Here is a 21137-nt window from a genome sequence, read left to right on the forward strand (position 1 = left end):
ATCCACACGCCGCTCCTCCTGCTCCTCAACGACCGTCCAGGCCTCTCATCTCTCCCCGCTTCTTTGCGCCCGTTTGTGTGCGCACACAGGAACCTTCATAGCTCATCGGATTCCTCCCAGTCTAAATAGAGATCGTAAAAGATTCTGTATCTCACTCGACGCGAGGGCACTCGCTCCTGACACGGCCCGGCCTCGGGTCCGCCACATGCCCAGGGACCCCGTGCCGGGGGCCGTCCCGCACGTGTGTGAAGTTTTAGCATATACAATACACGTGTTTATTTATTGTGTCTCTTTATTATCGACTCTAAAGTTAGGTGGGGGAGCGGTGTCACGGTGCTTACCGACGGCTGCCTTGGCTCTGGCGCCCTCGATCTCTCGGTGAGTGTCTCTCTCGGGCCCAGGGATCACCTCGGCACCACCGCCACCAGCCAGCAGCACCACCATCACCTCCCATCGCACCATCAGCAACAAGAGCGACTGCTGTTGTCAGCAAGTTCTCCTCGCTCTTGCTCCGTGCCTGGGGTGAGATTCGGTGTGGGTGTGGTGAGCGCCGTGTGGTGAGCAGGTGTTGAGTGGTGAGTGCAGCGTGGCGAGCACGGTGTGATGACGAGAACGGAATGATGAACGGAGCGGTGATCAGGAGTTGAGTGGTGAGTGTGGTGTGGTGATCAGGAGTTGAGTGGTGAGCGCGGTGCGGTGATCAGGAGTTGAGTGGTGAGTGCAGTGTGGTGAGCAGGAGTTGAGTGGTGAGCGCGGCCACCCTTACCTGTACAGGTGAGTGCCACCCGCGTCTGTGTGTAAACCACAGAGTAAGAACCGCGCTCTCCACTCATCTCGAGCCGCCTTGAATCGATTTGATATTGACGCAGGTTACGAGCGGATCCGTTACGACGCGCAGCACGCGACCGACGATTGGCCAAGGCGGAACGCTTCACGGCCGTGGCCGCACGGTGCAGCCGCGACCCCCTCGTGGGCGCGCCCATAATCCGCGGGGCCCACGTTGCGGGCCCGTGACCGCGTCCCTGGTCCAGCAGGTTCCGAACCGGCCTGGGCCTGCGGGCAGCCGGCGCTGCCGACTCCAGTGGAAAGCCCCGGACCTGCGGCCGCTGTGCCTGGCCGAGGATGAGTCACGGCGAGCGAGGCTGCGACTGCCAAAAGCAGCGCGGAGCGGTGGGCTGGCGGCGGCGGTCTCGGGACCAACTCCTGCGCCTGCCTGGGCTCTAGCGCAAACCAAACGCCCCTCTCTAAATGAACGAATCGATCACCTGGGAGAGGTGGAGACCCCGCCAGTTGCTCGCCCGTCCACAACCTCCGGGAGCGGTCGCCTCTCCAACTGGGGCCCCTCTCCAACTGGCAGCGGGGCCCCGGGATCAGATAAGCGGGCTTCATGCGGCACTGCGGCGAGGAATGCGGTGCGCACATACCTCGCTGATACCTGCACCCCCCCCCCCCCTCCTCGAGTATCATCAGACCCGGCTGCTGGTCGTGAGTGAGCCTCGCCTCGAGTCTGTTGATGTGTATTTGCGATGTCGCGGCGTTGGGTAATGAGGGGTCTAGCGAGGCGTTTTGTTTTGTGTGGCGAGAGAGATGCTGTGAGAGATGAGACGGCGCTTTGTAACAACAGAGAAGTTATTTTGCGACATTTTTTTTCGTGAGCTGTGTTTCGAAAATGCGAGAGTATTTGCGGAAGATGTTTGTTTGCGAGAGAATGCAGCACGCACGGCATGGAGGCACGAGGGGAGAGTTCGGGTTTGGGTGCTCGCAGATGCGGTCCACGAGGGCGTTACACGCGTCCGATCCGCTCGTCATTGACGCGCTTTGCCACGTCAAGCTTCATCCACTGCTGACTGAAGGCGGCGGGTCGGGCACGTTTGACCAAACCCCGGCACACACGAGCCGGGGTCGGTGTGCGGGCGACTTAAAACTTCTCCAACTGAAGCATCCTCGTGCGTGGTGCTTCGTCTACACGAGAACTCAGAGATATACCGTCGTTCGCTTGGACACAGTGGCCGAGCGCAGGCTGTTGTTGTTGTGGTTGTTGGTCATTGTTGTGATTGTTGTGTAATCGTTGTTGTGGTGGTTGTTGTTGTTGTGGTCGTTGTTGTGGTTGATGATGGTGATGATGATGATGCACGCGGCCCGGTAGCCCTCACCTTGGGCAGCACCGACGTGGGCATCAGGAGGAGACTGCCGATGGCCTGAGCCGAGCGGGACGCCTTCATCCCCTTGGTCAGGGGGGCCCCGACCGCGGCCCCCCTCGCCCCCCCACCCGGTGCGGGGGCCCTCACCAGGTGAGGTATTGCCGTGCCGGGGGCCTTGAGAGGTCGCCACGAAGGGGGCGCCACGTGGCCCACGAGGGATGGAGGGGGGTGGGCCCTCTGTTGGGGCTGCGAGGGCGGCATGGCCCTGCCCGCCCCTGGCGCCCGGGACAGGAGCAGGAGAAGCAGGAGGAGGTGCGGCACCGCACGAGGCCGCGGCGGCCGCCGGGCGCGGATTCGCGAGGTTCGACACCCGGGCACGGGTGCAGGGCTGCGTGGGGCCCAGCATCGGGGTGGCAGCCGGGGCAACTTTGACCCCCTTCTTCGTCGTCGTCGTCGTCATCACCGTCGAGCCCCAGTCACGGTCCCGTCCGTCTCAAGCTGTCAAAGAGAAGGCAGCCGCAACGCACACGAGATGATGGCTCGGGGAGTCATGAGCGGCCAGCCTCGTGCGCCCCTCTCGAATGGGGAGCCGAATTTCGCGAAGTCGTGGCAGCTAATGGCTGAATGTTGTTGTGGGGGCGGGGGGGGGCATCTGATGACAACGGAACCAAATCGAACACGCAACGTGCGAGGGGACTGGGCCGAGATTTGCGCGCTGAGAGACAGCATAGGGAGGGCGAGCAGAGGGCACGAGACGTGCGACTGAGGCCACCGCATTGAAGGGACGTGAACGGGCTTTTAGGCAGGGCACGTCGCTGAGACGGAGGGAATTTTGGGCGATGGGCATGGATTGGTGACTGTGTATATACAGTCTATATATATTCACATACAGTCTATATAGACTGTGTACACAGACGCCTCCGTGTGCGTGCGCGCAAGTGTCCAGCGGTGTCTGTGCAGCGTCTTCGATGAGACGCGCCGTGTCGGCGTCTCACCGCCGCCACCGCCGCGCTTCCGCCAGGGGCGCCGGCAGAACGCGAACCTCGCGCGACCAGAGCCCCCACGAGCCATGAGCCCCCCACGAGCCATGGACCGATTCTGTCATATTGGGAAGAATGCATACTCTGGCAACCCGTTACGGTTTAGCCGTATTCTTTTACAGGGGAATTGAGTTTTCAGGGCCATATGGCGCACAGACGTTGCAATACGGGCAAAACACCCTCTATTTGTGTTTCTTCCCTGTGATGTGATAAACGTTGAGATTTATAAGAGCACGGGTTGATCAATACGGTCTGAATTGGTCTGTAACAAGTTAGGCACTGATAAGGGGTTTCCAGGTATGAGAATGTCCTTATTTACCCAGACTTGTTTTTTTTACTCAAGAGGCTACCTGCTACGGGGCAATGATTGGCCATTTCCATTCTGGATGATGAACGTCTGGCTTCGTGTGGACGCAGGAATTGTAGCCGGAGAAAATCCACCATGCATACAAGGGGCTGACAATTGAAAGCTCCGCATATATACATGTAATAACCAATACCCTATTGATGTCCTTTCATTGCCTGATCATCTGTCAGCTCAAGAATGCAGAGACACCGCGAGATGAAGACTCGGACACCGCGAGATGAAGACACTGACACCGCGAGATGAGACACTGACACCGCGAGATGAAGACACTGACACCGCGAGATGAAGACACTGACACCGCGAGTGAAGACACTGACACCGCGAGATGAAGACACCGCGAGATGACGACACGGACACCGCGAGATGAAGACACTGACACCACGAGATGAAGACACTGACACCGCGAGATGACGACACTGACACCGCGAGATGAAGACACCCGCGAGATGACGACACTGACACCGCGAGATGAAGACACGGACACCGCGAGATGACGACTCAGACACCGCGAGATGAAGACACCGCGAGATGAAGACACTGACACCGCGAGATGAAGACACTGACACCGCGAGATGACGACACTGACACCGCGAGATGAAGACACCGCGAGATGAACGACACGGACACCGCGAGATGAAGACACTGACACCACGAGATGAAGACACTGACACCGCGAGATGAAGACACTGACCACCGCGAGATGAAGACACTGACACCGCGAGATGAAGACACTGACACCGCGAGAGGAAGACACTGACACCGCGAGGATGAAGGACACTGACACCGCGAGATGAAGACACCGCGAGATGAAGACACTTGACACCGCGAGATGAAGACACTGACACCACGAGATGAAGACACGGACACCGCGAGATGACGACACTGACACCGCGAGATGACGACACTGACACCGCGAGATGAAGACACTGACACCGCGAGATGACGACACTGACACCGCGAGATGAAGACACTGACACCGCGAGATGACGACACTGACACCGCGAGATGACGACACGGACACCGCGAGATGACGACACTGACACCGCGAGATGACGACACTGAAACCGCGAGATTGAAGACCACTGACACCGCGAGATGACGACACTGACACCGCGAGATGACGACAATGAAACCGCGAGATGAAGACACTGACACCGCGAGATGAAGACACTGACACCACGAGATGACGACACGGACACCGCGAGATGACGACACGGACACCGCGAGATGACGACACTGACACCGCGAGATGACGACACGGACACCGCGAGATGAAGACACTGACACCACGAGATGAAGACACTGACACCGCGAGATGACGACACGGAACACCGCGAGATGAAGACACTGGACACACGAGATGACGACACTGACACCGCGAGATGAAGACACTGACACCACGAGATGAAGACACGGACACCGCGAGATGAAGACACGGACACCGCGAGATGACGACACTGACACCGCGAGATGAAGACACTGACACCGCGAGATGAAGACACTGACACCGCGAGATGAGACACTGACACCGCGAGATGAAGACACTGACACCGCGAGATGAAGACACTGACACCGCGAGATGAAGACACTGACACCGCGAGATGAAGACACTGACACCGCGAGATGAAGACACTGACACCGCGAGATGACGACACTGACACCGCGAGATGAAGACACTGACACCGCGAGATGACGACACTGACACCGCGAGATGAAGACACTGACACCGCGAGATGAAGACACTGACACCACGAGATGAAGACACTGACACCACGAGATGAAGACACTGACACCGCGAGATGAAGACACTGCACACCACGCGATGAAAGACACTGACACACGAGATGAAGACACTGCACCACGAGATGAAGACACTGACACCGCGAGATGAAGACACGGACACCGCGAGATAAGACACTGACACCACGAGATGAAGACACTGACACGCGAGATGAAGACACTGACACCGCGAGATGAAGACACTGACACCGCGAGATGACGACACTGACACCGCGAGATGAAGACACTGACACCGCGAGATGAAGACACTGACACCGCGAGATGACGACACTGACACCGCGAGATGAAGACACTGACACCGCGAGATGAAGACACTGACACCACGAGATGAAGACACTGACACCGCGAGATGACGACACTGACACCGCGAGATGAAGACACCGCGAGATGACGACACTGACACCGCGAGATGACGACACGGACACCGCGAGATGAAGACACTGACACCACGAGATGAAGACACTGACACCGCGAGATGACGACACTGACACCGCGAGATGAAGACACCGCGAGATGACGACACTGACACCGCGAGATGACGACTCAGACACCGCGAGATGAAGACACCGCGAGATGAAGACACTGACACCGCGAGATGAAGACACTGACACCGCGAGATGACGACACTGACACCGCGAGATGAAGACACCGCGAGATGACGACACGGACACCGCGAGATGAAGACACTGACACCGCGAGATGAAGACACTGACACCGCGAGATGAAGACACTGACACCGCGAGATGAAGACACTGACACCGCGAGATGAAGACACTGACACCGCGAGATGAAGACACCGCGAGATGAAGACACTGACACCGCGAGATGACGACACTGACACCGCGAGATGACGACACTGACACCGCGAGATGAAGACACGGACACCGCGAGATGAAGACACTGACACCGCGAGATGAAGACACTGACACCACGAGATGAAGACACGGACACCGCGAGATGACGACACTGACACCGCGAGATGACGACACTGACACCGCGAGATGACGACACTGACACCGCGAGATGAAGACACTGACACCACGAGATGAAGACACGGACACCGCGAGATGACGACACTGACACCGCGAGATGAAGACACTGACACCGCGAGATGAAGACACTGACACCGCGAGATGAAGTCTCTGACACCAAGAGATGAAGACACGGACACCGCGAGATGACGACACTGACACCGCGAGATGAAGACACTGACACCGCGAGATGAAGACACGGACACCGCGAGATGACGACACTGACACCGCGAGATGAAGACACTGACACCGCGAGATGAAGACACTGACACCGCGTGATGACGACACTGACACCGCGAGATGAAGACACTGACACCGCGAGATGACGACACTGACACCGCGAGATGACGACACTGACACCGCGAGATGAAGACACTGACACCGCGAGATGACGACACTGACACCGCGAGATGAAGTCACTGACACCACGAGATGAAGACACGGACACCGCGAGATGACGACACTGACACCGCGAGATGACGACACTGACACCGCGAGATGACGACACTGACACCGCGAGATGAAGACCCTGACACCACGAGATGACGACACTGACACCGCGAGATGAAGACACTGACACCGCGAGATGAAGACACTGACACCGCGAGATGAAGACACTGACACCGCGAGATGAAGACACTGACACCACGAGATGAAGACACGGACACCGCGAGATGACGACATGACACCGCGAGATGAAGACACTGACACCGCGAGATGAAGACACTGACACCGCGAGATGAAGACACGGACACCGCGAGATGACGACACTGAAACCGCGAAATGAAGACACTGACACCGCGAGATGAAGACATTGACACCGCGAGATGAAGACACGGACACCGCGAGATGACGACACTGAAACCGCGAGATGAAGACACTGACACCACGAGATGAAGACACTGACACCGCGAGATGAAGACACGGACACCGCGAGATAAGACACTGACACCACGAGATGAAGACACTGACACCATGAGATGAAGACACTGACACCGCGAGATGAAGACACTGACACCGCGAGATGACGACACTGACACCGCGAGATGAAGACACTGACACCGCGAGATGAAGACACTGACACCGCGAGATGACGACACTGACACCGCGAGATGAAGACACCGCGAGATGAAGACACTGACACCGCGAGATGAAGACACTGACACCGCGAGATGACGACACTGACACCGCGAGATGAAGACACTGACACCGCGAGATGAAGACACTGACACCACGAGATGAAGACACTGACACCGCGAGATGAAGACACTGACACCACGAGATGAAGACACTGACACCACGAGATGAAGACACTGACACCGCGAGATGAAGACACTGACACCGCGAGATGACGACACTGACACCGCGAGATGAAGACACTGACACCGCGAGATGAAGACACTGACACCGCGAGATGAAGACACAGACACCGCGAGATGACGACACTGACACCGCGAGATGAAGACACTGACACCGCGAGATGAAGACATTGACACCGCGAGATGAAGACACTGACACCGCGAGATGAAGACACTGACACCGCGAGATGAAGACACTGACACCGCGAGATGAAGACACTGACACCGCGAGATGAAGACACTGACACCGCGAGATGAAGACACTGACACCGCGAGATGACGACACTGACACCGCGAGATGAAGACACTGACACCGCGAGATGAAGACACTGACACCGCGAGATGACGACACTGACACCGCGAGATGACGACACTGACACCGCGAGATGAAGACACTGACACCGCGAGATGAAGACACTGACACCGCGAGATGAAGACACTGACACCGCGAGATGAAGACACCGCGAGATGAAGACACTGACACCGCGAGATGAAGACACTGACACCACGAGATGAAGACACTGACACCGCGAGATGAAGACACTGACACCGCGAGATGACGACACTGACACCGCGAGATGACGACACTGACACCACGAGATGAAGACACTGACACCGCGAGATGAAGACACTGACACCGCGAGATGACGACACTGACACCACGAGATGAAGACACTGACACCGCGAGATGAAGACACTGACACCGCGAGACGAAGACACTGACACCGCGAGATGAAGACACTGACACCGCGAGATGAAGACACTGACACCACGAGATGAAGACACTGACACCGCGAGATGAAGACACTGACACCGCGAGATGAAGACACTGACACCGCGAGATGAAGACACTGACACCGCGAGATGACGACACTGACACCGCGAGATGAAGACACTGACACCGCGAGATGACGACACTGACACCGCGAGATGACGACACTGACACCGCGAGATGAAGACACCGCGAGATGACGACACTGACACCGCGAGATGAAGACACTGACACCGCGAGATGAAGACACTGACACCGCGAGATAAAGACACTGACACCACGAGATGAAGACACTGACACCGCGAGATGAAGACACTGACACCGCGAGATGACGACTCGGACACCGCGCGGCTCAGCCTCATGAGTGCCCGGCTTGGGACTCCCCCGGGGCTCACTCGAGGATGATCCTCACCGGAAGGGCTCAACTCGAGGCGGAGAGGCGCTGAAGCGGCCCCCAATGAGCTCATTGTTTTCCCCTCGACAGCAAAAATCTCACCAACGATGCACACTGTTGCTGATGACAATGATGATGCCGATATAAGTGGTGACAGTGACTGTAGTGGTTGGTAGAGGTGTTTAAACACTGCTGGTTAACAGCGGTGATGGGTGCTGCTGGTGGTGGTGGTAATGGTTTTGGTGATAGTCGTGGTGATAATGGAAGTTTATTTTCATCGCCCGAGCGATTACTATGGTACAAGTGAAAGCCCTGTCGTGAGTCGCGGTAGTAATTGTGATGTTAGGTTAATGGTCGTAGGGATGTTTGCGGTGATGTTGATGGTAATATTCGGGTGATGATGGTGGTGATTATCGCAATGACGACGATGATGAGAGATTGTGATGTTCGCGATTATGTGGATATTTTCGGTGGTGGTGATGTTCGTTAGTGGTGATGATGGTGATGGTGGTGTTAGTGATAATGGTGATGTTAGTGGTGATGGTGATGTTAGTGGTGGTGGTGATGTTAGTGGTGATGGTGATGTTAGTGGTGATGGTGATGTTAGTGGTGATGGTGATGTTAGTGGTGATGGTGATGTTAGTGGTGATGGTGATGTTAGTGGTGATGGTGATGTTAGTGGTGGTGGTGATGTTAGTGGTGGTGGTGATGTTAGTGGTGATGGTGATGTTAGTGGTGATGTTAGTGGTGATGGTGATGTTAGTGGTGATGGTGATGTTAGTGGTGATGTTAGTGGTGATGGTGATGTTAGTGGTGATGGCGATGTTAGTGGTGATGGTGATGTTAGTGGTGATAGTGATGTTAGTGGTGGTGGTGATGTTAGTGGTGGTGGTGATGTTAGTGGTGGTGGTGATGTTAGTGGTGGTGATGTTAGTGGTGGTGATGTTAGTGGTGGTGGTGGTGATGTTATTGGTGATGGTGATGTTAGTGGTGATGGTGATGTTAGTGGTGATAGTGATGTTAGTGGTGATAGTGATGTTAGTGGTGGTGATGTTAGTGGTGATGGTGATGTTAGTGGTGATAGTGATGTTAGTGGCTCCCACGCGCTCGCAGCATCAGCAGCAGAGACTCGCGCCTCGACTGGCTGCCTCCTGGTTACCTGGGCAACGCTCCATGGCAACCAGGGGATAACTGGTGCAGACTGCAAATTCACGAGGAGCACCTCCAGTACACATGCACTCATACACACACTCCAAACACACACACTCCAAACACACACACACTCCAAACACACACTCATACACACACTCCAAACACACGCACTCATACACATACACTCCAAACACACACACTCATACACACACTCATACACACACTCCAAACACACACACTCATACACATACACTCCAAACACACACACTCCAAACACACACACTCATACACACACTCCAAACACACACACTCCAAACACACGCACTCATACACACACTCATACACACACTCCAAGGACACACACTCCAAACACAGACACTCATACACACACTCCAAACACACGCTCTTACACACACTCCAAACACACACACTCATACACACACTCCAAACACACACACTCATACACATACCCTCCAAACACACACACTCCAAACACACACACTCCAAACACACGCACTCATACACACACTCCAAACACACACACTCCAAACACACGCACTCATACACACACTCATACACACACTCCAAGGACACACACTCCAAACACACACACTCATACACACACTCCAAACACACGCTCTCACACACACTCCAAACACATACACTCCAAACACACACACTCATACACACACTCCAAACACACACACTCCAAACACATACACTCATACGCACTCCAAACACACACTCCAAACACACACACTCCAAACACACGCACTCATACACACACTCCAAACAAACACACTCATACACACACTCCAAACACACGCACTCATACACACACTCCAAACAAACACACTCATACGCACACTCCAAACACGCACTCATACACACACTCCAAACACACACACTCCAAACACACACTCCAAACACACGCACTCATACACACACTCCAAACACACGCACTCATACACACACTCCAAACAAACACACTCATACACACACTCCAAAAACACGCACTCATACACGCACTCCAAACACACACACTCATACGCACACTCCAAACACACTCACTCATACACACACTCCAAACACACACACTCATACGCACACTCCAAACACACGCACTCATACACACACTCCAAACAAACACACTCATACACACACTCCAAAAACACGCACTCATACACGCACTCCAAACACACACACTCCAAACACGCACTCCAAACACACACTCCAAACACACACACTCATACGCACACTCCAAACACACACTCCAAACACACGCACTCATACACACACTCAAAATACGTGCACCCACACACAAAGACAAAGATCCCCCGTATAGAATTGAACACTGTTGGGACAAGTGCTGTTGGCGACCACCTATGCTGGCCGGAACGGTACACAAGGTATGTGGATGGCCAGCACCACTCCCGACCGTCTTTGTCTCCCCAGTAGCGATGTTTACACACCACAACAGGTACTTATTTGAGGCCGAGTCGACCGAGGGGAGGCCCAAGACCGGTTCAAATAATCGTCACTGGTGTTGGTGGCCTTGAGCTGGAATCGAACTCTGGTCGCCAGGTCCATAGACACCCACACTCCACACACACCCAGACACTCCAAGCACACACAATCACACGCACACGACACACAGACATAGATGTGTAGACACACACACATGCGAGCGTGCGTGCGCGTGGACGCCAAGAACCCTCTCGTGCCAAGAACGCGCGCCCCGATCCCCACGCGCGCTCCCTCCCACAGAAATTCCCGCCCCAGAATTAGACCACGAGACCCGCCACGCGCGTGCGTGCGCGTGCGTGCGCGCGCCCGGCACGCGGACACGCTCCAGCGGTCACTCGCGAGCTCGGGACACGCGGATCCATCCACCAGTGGCCACTCGGCACGGGCACAGACAATGACAAAGACCCCCACCTCCCCCCAAGATCCCCCGTGTCGCCTGGAACAGACTGTAGGGGCAAGTGCTGTTAGCGAGGAGCACCCATGAAGGCCGGCACGGCACACGAGGGGGTAGGTGGCTAACATCACGCCCGGCCGCCTTTGTTACCCCAAGTATAAATGTTTATGCATCGCATCAGGTACTCATTTGAGGCCGAGCCGACCTAGAGGAGGTCCACGACCGGTTCAGATAATCGTTACCGGTGTTGGCCGCGAGTTGGAATCGAAGTCAGAGAAGTCGGGTGCGCAGCGCAGCGCTAACCACCGCGCCACCAAAGATCCCCCCGTGTAGCCTTAACAGGCTGTAGGGGCAAGTGCTGTTAGCGAGAAGCACCTATGAAGGCCGGAACGGCGCACGAGAGGGTGGGTGGCCAGCACCACGCCCGACCGCCTTTGTCTCCCCAGTGGCGATATTTACACACCGCACCAGGTACTCATTTGAGGCCGAGTCGACCTAGAGGAGGCCCAGGAGCGGTTCAGATAATCGTCACTGGTGTTGGCCGTATGCGGGAATCGAACCAGGGTCGCCAGGTTCATAGCGCAGCGTAGCGCTAACCGCTACACCACCGCTCCTCACTTAACGTGATTAGGGGAACACGTGACTCACGCAGGCTAATGTTGAGTCTCAAGGTGCGGATTTGAGTCGGACACGAAAGGAATCGGAACTCGCCCGGTTATTGGACGCACGCTGGAGGCTGAGTTTTACGGAACAAGTTGGAGGCGTTCTCACAATCCGGTCGGGCGTGAAGCTCAAGCTCCGGGGAGACCTGGGAAAGATCGCGAGCCGCAAACGGGAGGTCTGACGAAGAAAGCTTCATTCAATATGGGACCTCTCTTGCCAGTATCAAAATATAAGAATTGGGTTTACCCTTTCTGTCAATAAGACGGGTTTTGTGTTAAGATGTTAAACCGCCAAACGCAAGTGCCGTGTGGTTAATGCAGACAGGGTTTCTTGCAAAAGGTTTCTGTGTGGTGTTTGAACATCTTAACACAACTGTTGCATTGCCAGTAAGGTTAAAACCGATTCTTGCAGAACTTCACTGGCTGTGAAAAGAAGAGACCCGGGAGACAGAGCCAGCCTGCAGCTGTACGCCGGATGTGTCGGGATAGCATGCGGTGAAGAAGAGAGTGAGACGACCCGGTGGGCAGGATGAGGGCAGTGATTGGGAGAGCTGGGCTAGAGGTGGCGCTGCAAGTGGGGAGTCTGGGATGGCATCTTTCTGAGATAGGCAGACGGACGTGGCAGAGCACCGCAGCTGTGAGTGGGAGATAGCTGGCTTACAAAAGTCCCCGGGTCGCCGAGTGGGAGTCGGGAGTTGGTTGCACGGATGCTTGAGGCGCGGATGCTTGAGGCGCAGATGTTGCGCCCTGTGGAGCCGCGGTGGCGTTGCCAAGGCTCGCGACGCAGCGCGGAATTCTCATCGCCACGCAAAGCCGCGACGCTTTTGCGAATCCGTTACAATTAGCCATGATGAATGCATTGGTGGATGGACACGGGCCTCATGAAACCATAACTCTTTTTATTCCGTTATTAGGAAGCCACTGGAGCTATGCACACTTGGAATATAATCTGAATTGAAAACCCATTTGTTAATAACTGCTCTTTGTATTTAGGTGTCCTTCCCCGCAGAGCACGGTTGGCTACGTACGGCGCGAAATAAGTTCAACATACACACAACCTCTCACGATCCTACCATGCGAATCGTTCGTATCGCTCGTGCACGCGAGCTGATTTCATCCCTCCATCTCCTCGCTAGACGTCCTCTGGGACGCGGTCCCACTCCTTGGCTGCCACGCCGTTACTGCGACTGTCCCTGCACGGGCCAGGCAGCACTTGCCTCTCGCCATGCCGTGCACCTGGCCCGACCACTTCGGTGTTTAACGAATGCAGTGTTTGGCCACGCCGCGACGCTCATGAATATGGGAAGCATCGCATATCGGACCAGACCCAGCCACTGCTGCGCGTCGTTTTTGATTTACATCCCGGGACAAATCCGCTGCTGGATGAAGGCGTCAATCTCCGCGACGTGTCGTATTCCACGGGGGATTTAGTTTGACCATACTTCACCTAACCCCTACATACTTCACCTAACCCCTACATACTTCACCTAACCCCTACATACTTCACCTAACCCCTACATACTTCACCACCTAACCCCTACATACTTCACCTAACCCCTACATACTTCACCACCTAACCCCTACGTACTTCACCTAACCCCTACGTACTTCACCACCTAACCCCTACATACTTCACCTAACCCCTACATACTACACCACCTAACCCCTACATACTTCACCTAACCCCTACATACTACACCACCTAACCCCTACGTACTTCACCTAACCCCTACGTACTTCACCACCTAACCCCTACATACTTCACCACCTAACCCCTACATACTTCACCACCTAACCCCTACATACTTCACCACCTAACCCCTACATACTTCACCACCTAACCCCTACGTAGATATCCATCTACCTCCACACCCAGCGAGTTGCTGGTGGTAGTGTTGCACGTGGCTGTCGGTAATCCCGTGCCCTGAAGGCAGCTAGGGGTTGGTGTATCACCGCACACATGGTGCGCAACCCCCTTCCCCAGGGGGTGCTGTACCCCGGCTCTGCGAGGAGGGATCGAGTGTTGCCCCCTCACGCAAGGGTTTTAGCTGGGTGCTCCAGCGACCACGTGTACAAACACAGCTCATCATTTACTTGGCTGAGAACATCTTACAAATAAAAAAACTAAAATACAACAGCAGCAGGACCATCCTGTAACAGAGTCCTACGACTCAGTGTGGCTCTGCTGGATGAATGACTAAATTATTCCCAACATACACATAAAGACAGAGATCCCCCGTATAGCCTTAACAGATTGTTGGGGGGGTCAAGTGCTGTTAGCGAGTCGCACCTATGAAGGCCGGGATGGCATACGAGGGGGTGGGTGGCCAGCACAACGCCCGGCCGCCTTTGTCTCCCCAGTATTGATCTTTACGCACAGCACCAGGTACACATTTGAGGCCGGGTCGACCTACCCTAGGTCGACACACACACACATCCCTTGACACACGCACACACATCCCTGGACACGCGCGCACACACCCCGACACACGCGCGCTGGCGTGCGGTGCGAGTGACATGAGAGTTCTCGCAGCAGCAGCAGCTGTGGCCGAGGAAATGGAAAGCGCGCACTGAGTGAGCTCAGCGCTCCCTCGCTCGCTCGCTCCCTCGCTCGCGCACTGAGTGAGCTCAGCGCTCGCTCCCTCGCTCGCTCGCTCAGTGGGGCATTGCGAGCTCGGGCCAGCGGCTCCGCTGCCAAACCCCGGGGCCCACGTGGCCAGCCACAGTCATCTACCAGCGATCACTCGCTCGAGATCCAACCTCCTACCGCACCATCCAGCCAGCATCCAACTCCTACCGCTCCACCGCCACCATCCATGCCAATCCACACACCCGTTTCATCCACCCCAACGATACAGCCTCAATAATCCACCCACATTAACCACCCCCTCCAATCCTCCCACCCCGTCCCCATCATCCACCCCCACACATCTACCCGTAGCATCGATCCCCCATCATCCACCCTCATTAATTCATCCACCGCCGTCACCCCCCACCCCATCACCACTCGTCCCGCATCAACGCACGCGGCGTCTCACCGCCACACGTGACATCAACTCCCACGCGCTCGCGCGCGTGACCTCATCACACGCGCACATTGACACAAGTCAGACACCGGATCGTCATCAACGCTGCCTTGTTTATCAAGCACACACACAGACAAAGATTCCCCGTATAGCCTTAACAGACTGTTGGGGCAAGTGCTGTTAGCGAGCACCTATGAAGGCCGGAACGGCACACGAGGGGGTGGGTGGTCAGCACCAAGCCCGACCGCCTTTGTCTCCCTAGTGGCGATGTTTTCTCACCGCACCAGGTACTCATTTGAGACTGAGTCGACCTAGGGGAGGCCCAGGACCAATTCAAATAATCGTCACTGGTGTTGGCCCTGAGCGAGACTCGAACTCGAGTGGCCAGGTTCTGAGCGCAACGCGCTAACCACCGCGCCACCGCTCCCCATACACACCCTCATCCAGCCGCGCTCCACACAGCCGAGTGTTGATGGTGAAACATTGCGTGGGCTCTGATCCTTGGCTCAGAATTCTGTAAAAACCGAGGGGAATTCTGGCAGAGCGGGGACCACGTGGGTGCAGCTGCTGCTGCTGCACATGCTTTCCGGGCAGCTGCACAAGTTTCGCAGCGTTCTCGCGTGTGTCCGTGTGCGTAACGTGTGTGCGTGTGCGGAGCGTGTGTGTATGTTTGCGTAACATGTGTGCGTGTGTGTGTGCATGCGTGTGCTCGCGGAAAGCGGTAACGCAGCGGTCAGTGCACTGCGCTGCGGACCCGGCCACCCGAGTTCGATTCCCGCTCACGGCCAACACCAGCGATCAACTGGTTCTGGGCCTCCACACGGTCGACTCAGCCTCAAATGAGCACTTGTCGCGATGTGTGGTGAACTCGTGTGCCATCCCGGCCTTCTCAGACGGCTCGCTGACGGCACTTGCCCCGACAGTCTATGGAGGCTACACGGGGCATCTTTGTGTTCGCGTGCGTGAGTGCATCCCACGCTGTGAGAAGATCATGAGTGTGGGCGAGTATTAATTAATAAATTAGCGTATGCTAATTAAGGCAGCGCGTGTAATTGATCGCAGTCGGCGCTGACTCACTGACAATGCACCACGGCGGGTTCATTATTGCCGAAAATAATTAAGTCGCGGCTGCACGCACACAAAGATAAAGACCTCCCGTATAGACAACACACAATCGTGGGAGCAAGTGCTGTTAGCGAGCATCTATGGAGGCCGGCGCAGCGCACGAGGTGGTCAACATCCACGCCTAAACACACACACACACTCCCCACACACACACACACTCCCCACACACACTCACACACCCCACACACACCCCACACACACACACCCCACACACACACACACTCCCCACACACACACACACTCCCCACACACACACACACTCCCCACACACACACACACTCCCCACACACACACACACTCCCCACACACAAACACTCCCCACACACACACACTCCCCACACACACACTCCCCACACACACCCACACTCCCCACACACACACCCCACACACACACACACCCCCCACACACACACACCCCACACACACACCCCACAAACACACACACTCCCCACACACACACCCCACACACACACCCCACACACACACACACTCCCCACACACACTCACACACCCTACACACACTTATACACTCCACACACCTCCACACACACACACTCCCCACACACACTCCCCACACACACACACTCCCCCCCCCACACACCCCACACACACACTCCCCCACACACACACTCCCCCCCCACACACACACACACCCCACACACCCACACTCTCCACACACCCCACACACACACTCTCCACACACCCCATACACACACTCTCCACACGCGCGCGCTGTGCAGTTTCACTCATCACGCACGATCAATTAGGGACCCATGCGCGCGTACTGTTGTTGTTGTTGGCAGCAACAACAACAACGACGATCATTTACCCATGACCGCTGCAACCAGCGTCCCAATACAGAGCGTGACCTAATGGCCCGCGTGACCGAATGGCCCGCGTGACCGAATGGCCCGCGTGGTGACGCGGCGACCTTGTCGCGCCCGGGACACAGACGGGACTCGACGTGACCAGACGCGCGATGGCGGCTGGGCCGTCTGCGTCTGGCATCGCGCCGTCTCCCATCCCGCGTGTCTGGCTCTCGTGCCAGAGACGCGGGGCAGCCACTCCACCTCGAGGCCGACTCATCCCCATCCGTCGGCGATTCGTAACAGGGCCCCGTCACGTGGATGATGATGCTGATGAGGATGATGGGGGTGCCGCTGCCAATGGCATCTGGCAAGGCAGCCGCGTTCCCCTCAACGAGTGCCGTGACCGTACGCACGAGAACGGAGACGCTGCCGGACAGCACGAGAAGGGACTAACGCGAGGAGGGACTAACACGAGGAGGGACTAACGCGAGGAGGGACTAACGCGAGGAGGGACTAACGCGAGGGACTAACGCGAGGAGGGACTAACGCGAGGGACTAACGCGAGGAGGAGAAATCCTCCGAGACGCCGCTCCGTCCGGATCGTCGTGACGAGCGCTGCTCCCTTTCCTTCGCGACGTCTCGCCTCCCACGTTGAAGGGCGAGCGAGCAGGTGTAGGGGGAGGGGAGATGGGGGGGACTCACCTGAGACCCGCGCCACGTGCCTCGCTTATATCTTGATGTCATTAATTGAGGTCATTTGAGGACGCGAACATCGCTGTGCAGTCAGTGCCACAGCGCGTGACACACACACACAGCGTGACACACACACACAGCGCGTGACACACACACACCGTGTGACACACACACACAGCGCGTGACACACACACACAGCGCGTGACACACACACACAGCGCGTGACACACACACACACAGCGCGTGACACACACACACCGTGTGACACACACACACAGCGCGTGACACACACACACAGCGCGTGACACACACACACAGCGCGTGACACACACGCACAGCGCGTGACACACACAGCGCGTGACACACACACACAGCGCGTGACACACACGCACAGCGCGTGACACACACGCACAGCGCGTGACACACACGCACAGCGCGTGACACAAACGCACAGCGCGTGACACACACGCACAGCGCGTGACACACACGCACAGCGCGTGACACACACGCACAGCGCGTGACACACACGCACAGCGCGTGACACACACACACAGCGCGTGACACACACACACAGCGCGTGGCACACACACAGCGCGTGACACACACACACAGCGCGTGACACACACACAGCGCGTGACACACACACACAGCGCGTGACACACACACACAGCTCGTGACACACACGCACAGCGCGTGACACACACGCACAGCTCGTGACACACACGCACAGCGCGTGACACACACGCACAGCGCGTGACACACACACACAGCGCGTGACACACACACACAGCGCGTGACACACACACACAGCGCGTGACACACACACACAGCGCGTGACACACACACACACAGCGCGTGACACACACACACAGCGCGTGACACACACACACACAGCTCGTGACACACACACACAGCGTGTGACACACACACAGCGCGTGACACACACACACAGCGCGTGACACACACACACAGCGCGTGACACACACACACACAGCGCGTGACACACACACACACAGCGCGTGACACACACACACACAGCGCGTGACACACACACACAGCGCGTGACACACACACACAGCGCGTGACACACACACACAGCGTGTGACACACACACACACACAGCTCGTGACACACACACACAGCGCGTGACACACACACACAGCTCGTGACACACACACACAGCGTGTGACACACACACACAGCGCGTGACACACACACACAGCGCGTGACACACACACACACACAGCGCGTGACACACACACACACAGCGCGTGACACACACACACAGCGCGTGACACACACACACACAGCGCGTGACACACACACACAGCGCGTGACACACACACACAGCGCGTGACACACACACACAGCGCGTGACACACACACACAGCGTGTGACACACACACACAGCGTGTGACAACACACACAGCGCGTGACACACACACACAGCGCGTGACACACACACACAGCGCGTGACACACACACACAGCGCGTGACACACACACACAGCGCGTGACACACACACACACAGCGCGTGACCACACACACACACAGCGCGTGACACACACACACAGCGCGTGACACACACACACAGCGCGTGACACACACACACACAGCGCGTGACACACACAACACAGCGCGTGACACACACACACAGCGCGTGACACACACACACAGCGCGTGACACACACACACAGCGCGTGACACACACACACAGCGCGTGACACACACACACAGCGCGTGACACACACACACGCGCGTGACACACACACACAGCGCGTGACACACACACACACAGCGCGTGACACACACACACAGCGCGTGACACACACACACAGCGCGTGACACACACAGCGCGTGACACACACACAGCGTGTGACACACACACAGCGCGTGACACACACACAGCGTGTGACACACACACACAGCGCGTGACACACACACACAGCGCGTGACACACACACACAGCGTGTGACACACACACACAGCGTGTGACACACACACCACACAGCGTGACACACACACACAGCGTGTGACACACACACACGCGCGTGACACACACACACACACACGCGTGACACACACACAGCGCGTGACACACACACAGCGTGTGACACACACACAGCGTGTGACACACACACAGCGCGTGACACACACACACACAGCGTGTGACACACACACAGCGCGTGACACACACACACAGCGTGACACACACACACAGCGTGACACACACACAGCGCGTGACACACACACAGCGCGTGACACACACACAGCGCGTGACACACACACACAGCGCGTGACACACACACACACAGCGTGACACACACACAGCGCGTGACACACACACAGCGTGTGACACACACACACAGCGCGTCTCACACACACACACACAGCGTGACACACACACAGCGCGTGACACACACACACAGCGCGTGACACACACACAGCGTGACACACACACAGCGCGTGACACACACACACAGCGCGTGACACACACACACACATCGCGTGACACACACACACACAGCGTGTGACACACACACACACAGCGTGTGACACACACACACACAGCGTGTGACACACACACACAGCGTGTGACACACACACACAGCGCGTGACACACACACACAGCGCGTGACACACACACAGCGCGTGACACACACACACACAGCGCGTGACACACACACACACAGCGCGTGACACACACACACAGCGTGTGACACACACACAGCGCGTCTCACACACACACAACGTGTGACACACACACACAGCGTGACACACACACAGCGCGTGACACACACACACAACGTGTGACACACACACACACACACAGCGTGACACACACA

The 21137-nt window shown here is 56.5% G+C and overlaps 1 protein-coding gene across 1 annotated transcript in view; it reads right to left on the reverse strand.

The window, feature by feature from the left end:
- Positions 1 to 398: 398 nt before the first annotated feature.
- Positions 399 to 21137, reverse strand: part of LOC133348304 (collagen alpha-1(I) chain-like) — a 29602-nt gene continuing 8863 nt past the window's right edge. The window contains exons 2-3 of the mRNA XM_061561041.1: positions 2154 to 2639; positions 399 to 517 (exon numbers count right to left, since the gene is read on the reverse strand). Coding sequence (XP_061417025.1) covers positions 462 to 517; positions 2154 to 2601 — 504 coding nt within the window. The 5' untranslated portion in view covers positions 2602 to 2639 and the 3' untranslated portion in view covers positions 399 to 461. The remainder of the gene's footprint in view (positions 518 to 2153; positions 2640 to 21137) is intronic.

The sequence above is a fragment of the Lethenteron reissneri genome, chromosome 27, assembly GCF_015708825.2.
Source record: "Lethenteron reissneri isolate LAM-NWPU_2019-01 chromosome 27, ASM1570882v1, whole genome shotgun sequence".
In the NCBI taxonomy this organism is placed as follows: domain Eukaryota; kingdom Metazoa; phylum Chordata; class Hyperoartia; order Petromyzontiformes; family Petromyzontidae; genus Lethenteron; species Lethenteron reissneri.